The 6,000-nt window shown below is 38.2% G+C and overlaps 1 protein-coding gene across 1 annotated transcript in view; it reads left to right on the top strand.

The window, feature by feature from the left end:
• Positions 1-5,996, top strand: part of LOC107587705 (centrosome-associated protein 350-like) — an 8,923-nt gene extending 2,927 nt beyond the window's left edge. The window contains exons 2-8 of the mRNA XM_016275588.1: positions 454-734; positions 1,883-3,540; positions 4,729-4,872; positions 5,022-5,252; positions 5,356-5,496; positions 5,589-5,714; positions 5,850-5,996. Coding sequence (XP_016131074.1) covers positions 454-734; positions 1,883-3,540; positions 4,729-4,872; positions 5,022-5,252; positions 5,356-5,496; positions 5,589-5,714; positions 5,850-5,996 — 2,728 coding nt within the window. The remainder of the gene's footprint in view (positions 1-453; positions 735-1,882; positions 3,541-4,728; positions 4,873-5,021; positions 5,253-5,355; positions 5,497-5,588; positions 5,715-5,849) is intronic.
• Positions 5,997-6,000: the final 4 nt, after the last annotated feature.

Genomic DNA, 6,000 nt, shown 5'->3' with positions numbered 1-6,000 from the left:
AGCTAGACATCATGCCGAGATCCAAAGAAATTCAGAAACAAATGAGAAAGAAAGTAATTGAGATCTATCAGTCTGGAAAAGTTTATAAAGCCATTTCTAAACCTTTGGGACTCCAGCGAACCACAGTGAGAGCCATTATCCAAAGAACTGCAGGCCTCACTTGCCTCAGTTGCTTGTGTTATCTTTTACTAATATTTAAATTAGTTTGATGATCTGAAATATTAAAGTGTGACAAACATGCAAAAAAATAAGAAAACAGGACACCACTGTATTTTTCACACCACTGTATATATATATATATATATATATTAGTTAACATGAACCTAGATAAATAAATGATGTAAAAAAAATACTGTTCATTGTTCATAATATATTTTGTAAAATGATTGTGAAATGTTACTTTCAATGATGAGGCCTCAAATGTGAGTTCAAACTTTGCTTGTTTTCCTTCAGCTTGTTGAGTAAGGCAGGTTTGAGGAGGCTGTTATCTTCAGATGAAGTATGGACTTTAGGAAGGAAGAGGAACCAAGTTGAATTCGTCCCGGCCGAGCAGGATATTCTGCAAGTCGCAGAATCAAATAATCCTCCAACCAGTCCCTCTCACAGGTACAGCCGACAGAACCAGGCTTCCCTTCACCTTATCAGCCCAGAAAGAATCGGCAAGACTGAAGGTGGAAGCACTTCATGTCAGCGTGACTGTGTGAAGGCTGTGAAATCAGGACCTGAAGTTAATGGTGGGTAGAAGGTTCTGTGTTTTTTGGCTTTCAAAGCTTTCCATGACACATTGTGTATGCTAATTGAAAATTTAATTATCAGGCTTCGTCTTCGTTTCAGACAGTAAAAGAAAGCAGTCAGACATAATACAGTCTGATTTGACTTTTTCACAGACATTCTCTTTTATAGATGTCTATCTTTTGTTATTTAGTGGACTGCAGTTCATTGTGAGTGCTGATTTACAGTGTGTCTAGTTTCTGCTGACTCATGCTGTGAGAGAAATGACTCAATGCCCATACTGATTTACTGTGGCTTTTATAGCATATGACTGCACATAAACAATGCAAAACTGGAAAACAGTTTTTATAATGATTTCTGAAGGATCATGTGACACTGAAGGCTGAAGAAAAGAAAGAAAAGGAGTAATGGGTGATAAGTTCAGCATTGCATCACAGGAATAAATTATATTTTAAATTATATTAAAATAGAAAATAGTTGTTTTAAATTGTAATAATGTTTTACAATATTACTGTTTTTTTCTGTATTTTTGATCAAATAAATGCAGCCTTGGTGAGCACTGAGCAGAAGAGACTTCTTTCAAAGATATTAAAAATCTTAATGATCCCAAACATTTGAACGACAGTGTATGTTACCAGCGTTGAGATTTATAATAATGCAGTATGTTGGTTGTTGTTGGCTGTACTTTTTAAACTGATGTTACATTCGCCATGTTTCATAACATTAAATGATCTCAGAATAAGTATAGATATTCTTACTAAACTACATGTTCATTTGTGAGTGAGGGTGGCAGTTTAATCCATGAACTTCTTCAGAAACATTTGGAAAATGAAAAAATAAAATTTTCATGCTCTCTTGGTACTATAAAAGTGTTCCTGCATAAATGTCTGATTTTTATTAAATTGCATTTAAAACTATCCAAACACGTAGATAGGCTCTATTTACATTTTTACAGATTTACAAAAGCACATCAGTGAACTTGTTCAAGAGTGGTTGCTAAGTAGGATTGGTTTGTAATGGTTTAAGGCTGGGGCTTAGCAAAGGTTTAGTTGGGAGTGGTTCCAAATTATATTATAAATTCCATTAGCATTCCTTTAGGATTTTTGACAATAGAGAATATTTGATAACACTTTCAGAACATTGCTTTCAGAACAAGACACTCAGAAGAAGGTTCAAGGTCTTTATGAGGACACATGCACACTCAAGAAAGAAAGACCACAACATCCAGCTAAAGTGCCAATGAAGCCGGTATTAAATATCCAGCATTTCACACTCAACCATGAACCTCATTCAGATTCACTCAGAGCCCCAATAGTATCCAGTTTGTCATCTGACAAAAAAGATGATCTCCAATTGGACTCTAAAAATAGCCATCTTAAACCCAAGGAGCAAGAGGACATAAAGACGACAAACGTGGTCAATGGCAGCACAACACTAGATACCACAGCTCTAAATGTACAGAACGATCAGAGACTTCACCGTGTGCTGACCCTGAACAACAACCACAATATCTGTGACCAGAATGCTGGGGGGCAATGGAAGTCATCTCTTTCATACTCCAAAATAGATAAAACCAATGAATTTCCAGAACAAAAAACAGACAATCCACTTATTGAAACCTTAATTCTGGAAGCAGTAAGTGTGGAAATAAGAAAGGCTGAGGATAGTCCATCTTGTGATGTCAGTCTGTCTGAGATAGATGAGAAGTCAGAGGCAATTTCGTTTCATAGTGAAGCACTCGTTTGGTCTGAAGAAGAAAAGGATTATCTCGATGAGGAGAAGATTGAAGCAGCTCAAGCAAGTAGTTGCTCTTTAGTTTTTGCAGAAGAGTACACTGTTGTACTAGACGATTTTCAGCCTTATTTGAACAATAAACAGGAAGAACGCTCTACACCACCACGTTACGAAAGACAACCGACTGTAGAGTCGACCCTGTCAGAAATTCTCTCTCCTGTAGATGAGGTTTTGTCTTACGGAAGTGCAGAACTCCCTCCATCCGTTAAAGGAGGAGCCGCATCAGGTCTTGACAGCTACGGTTGTCCTCCTCCTCCTGCCTTTGAAATTATTACATGGACCAGTGAGGAGGAACTTCCAGCTCCACCTGATTCTGTGGAAGATCTCTCAATTAACAGTGAGAACCTCCCTCCTCTCCCTGTGGACTTCACTCTGAAAAGAAAAGAGTCTCAAAGTCTAGACTCGAACAATCTGAGGGAAAAGGAGGTAAACGATGATACTTATGGAGCTCTGTGTGAGGACGCAGAGGAAAATGACTGTTCGGAGTACACTAGCTCACTTCCTGAAGATGTGAGCAATGAAATCTCAGATACATTGTCCTCCTTTCAAATTGGAGACAGAGTTCTTGTGTGTAACTCCAGGCCGGGTATGCTGAAATATAAAGGTCTCGTGGCGTTTGCGAATGGGTTTTGGGCTGGTGTTGCTTTGGATGCCCCTAACGGAAACCACGATGGAACTTTTAGAGGTGTGAAGTACTTTAGCTGTGACAAAAGCCACGGTGTCCTGGTCAGAGCTGAGGACATTGCACACATACAAAGAGAACACAGCAGTGATGTAGAGACGGGGGTGGATGAAGATCCCTTCTCAGATGAGGAGCCACCTATGGCAAAGAGAGATAAACAACAGAAGGACACATCATTGGCAGATGGACGAAGAGGACATAGTCAGTGTCCTCCTACAGATGAGACCATACCTTCAAATACTACACACGCACGACAAAAAAATGAACCTCAGGAAGACACGTCAGGTGGAGCAAGAAACCTTTCACATCCCTCTGAAATGCCCTCACCAAGAGTAAGCAACACCAAGCACTTAAAGGAATAGTTCCTCAAAAATGAAAATTCTTGAACCATTTAATCACCCTCATGTCGTTCCAAACCTGTTTGACTTTCTTTCTTCTTTGGAGCGCAAAAGGAGATCTTAAGATAAATGTAACTCTTTTGCATATAGTGGAAGCATGTACACTACCATTAAAAAATGTTTAGGTCAGTACGATTTTTTTGACAGTAGCGGTAGCATAAGACTTACAGTATCTCACAGAAGTGAGTACACCCCTCACATTTTTGTAAATATTTTATTATATCTTTTCATGTGACAACACTGAAGAAATGACACTTTGCTACAATGTAAAGTAGTGAGTGTGCAGCTTGTATAACAGTGTAAATTTGCTGTCCCCTCAAAATAACTCAACACACAGCCATTAATGTCTAAACCGCTGGCCACAAAAGTGAGTACACCCCTAAGTGAAAATGTCCAAATTGGGCCCAATTAGCCATTTTCTCTCTCCGGTGTCATGTGACTCATTAGTGTGAATGGGGAACAGGTGTGTTAAATTTGGTGTTATCGCTCTCACTCTCTCATACTGGTCACTGGAAGTTCAACATGGCACCTCATGGCAAATAACTCTCTGAGGATCTGAAAAAAAGAATTGTTGCTCTACATAAAGATGGCGTAGGCTATAAGAAGATTGCCAAGACCCTGAAACTGAGCTGCAGCACGGTGGCCAAGACCATACAGCGGTTTAACAGGACAGGCTCCACTCAGAACAGACATCGCCATGGTCGACCAAAGAAAAATTTACACTGTTATACAAGCTGTACACTCACTACTTTAAATTGTAGCAAAGTGTAATTTCTTCAGTGTTGTCACATGAAAGATATAATAAAATATTTACAAAAATGTGAGGGGTGTACTCACTTCTGTGATATACTGTATGTACGGATTTGATAGTGCTTTTAGGGTGCTGTTTGTTTTTACTGGAGCTCAACAGCCTCTGTTCACAGTATGATTTCATTGTATAGAAAAGAGGAGCATCAACATTCTTGCAAACAGAGTCACGCAGGCATTGAATTACATGAGAATGATTAAATGATGACAGAATTTTCATTTTTGGTTAGCTATTGCTTTCACAAACTTAGTTTTTCACAAACTATATGAAGCATATGGCAATTGTATCTATCACTGAGCACCTATATTTTACAGACCGAATTTGAGCTCCATCAAAACAGGCATCGTGCAGATACTAAGCTGACAGAAGAGCTGGATAGAGATGGAGTTCACTGTCCTCAGGATAACAGAAAGAGACAAAGAATTAAATCATTGCATGACAATCAATCTACAGAGACTGTAAGTTGCCAAAACAACTGTAGAATTTGCTTTAGTGAAGAATAATAAAAAAATCTGTGTAAAATAGTATCTGTGCATGAAATTTGAATCAATGTAAAATGTTTTTATTTTTTTTACTTTTACTGCACTTTTCTCTCTTTGATATTCAGGATATTCAGGATATATTCCATTTTATGCCATGTGTCTTGGAGCAGTGGCATCAGGCCCAACCGGACATGCCACCAAAGATAAAGGTGCCGCCCCATGAAGACAGCATCGTGTACAGATTAGTGGATGCTGCAGTGGAGATTCTGTGTGGCCAAGCAAATAAAGACACTCTTGAACTTTATGAAACACCAAGCTATTTAATAGACGATGATAGTCGCAAACGTTATCGGCAGGTTTGTCTATGTAGGAATGTGTACATAACAAATGACTATAAAAATGATAAATGAATGAGAGAACCAAAACTCTGATCTAAACCTTGTTCATCTTACACTGTAGGTGATCTTTCAGTTAACATCTGATGTACTTCATGAGATTTGGGGTGATCTGTTAAGAACAAAACAATCTGCTCAGAATATAGATGATCAATCTGTGATCACAGCCCTGCAATTCAGTCAAATTTCAGTCACATTTTTAAAGGTATTTCATTATTTCTTTTTCTGTTGAACTAACATTTTGATGAAAGTACTATTAAGAAAATGTACAGTTTGTTAATCTAATGTTATTTGCAGGCTGCCATGAGAAAAGAGATACAGAAAATTCTGAATTTAGAGCGAAGTGAGCAACAGATGACAGAGATGCTCCAAAAACTGTGCAAATACTGGTACGCCAAGAGAGACAGAGTGGACTTTATACTGGTGTGTGTAAAGGCACTCTTATAATTGCTTATGAAATTAGTGGTCTTGGTGTAACTTCAGCTCAAATATTATTTAAGACTGCAGTAAATGGTAGAACTAAAAATGTCTCGTTTTTGTCTTTTTATCTACTTCTAGATTCAGGAACTTCATAATGAGGAGAGAACTTGGCTAGACTACAGAGCTGATCAGTACACTGTGAAGATGCATCTGACTGAGGAGATTTTCAGCCTTCTTTTGGATGACACAATATTAGCCATAAATAATATGCACTTTTCAACCTAAAAGA

Source organism: Sinocyclocheilus grahami, unplaced genomic scaffold (assembly GCF_001515645.1).
Source record: "Sinocyclocheilus grahami isolate Dianchi unplaced genomic scaffold, SAMN03320097.WGS_v1.1 scaffold95.1, whole genome shotgun sequence".
NCBI classification, from domain to species: Eukaryota; Metazoa; Chordata; class Actinopteri; order Cypriniformes; family Cyprinidae; genus Sinocyclocheilus; species Sinocyclocheilus grahami.
The sequence above is the reverse complement of the archived record's forward strand: the minus strand, read 5'-3'. Positions and strand labels throughout refer to the sequence as shown.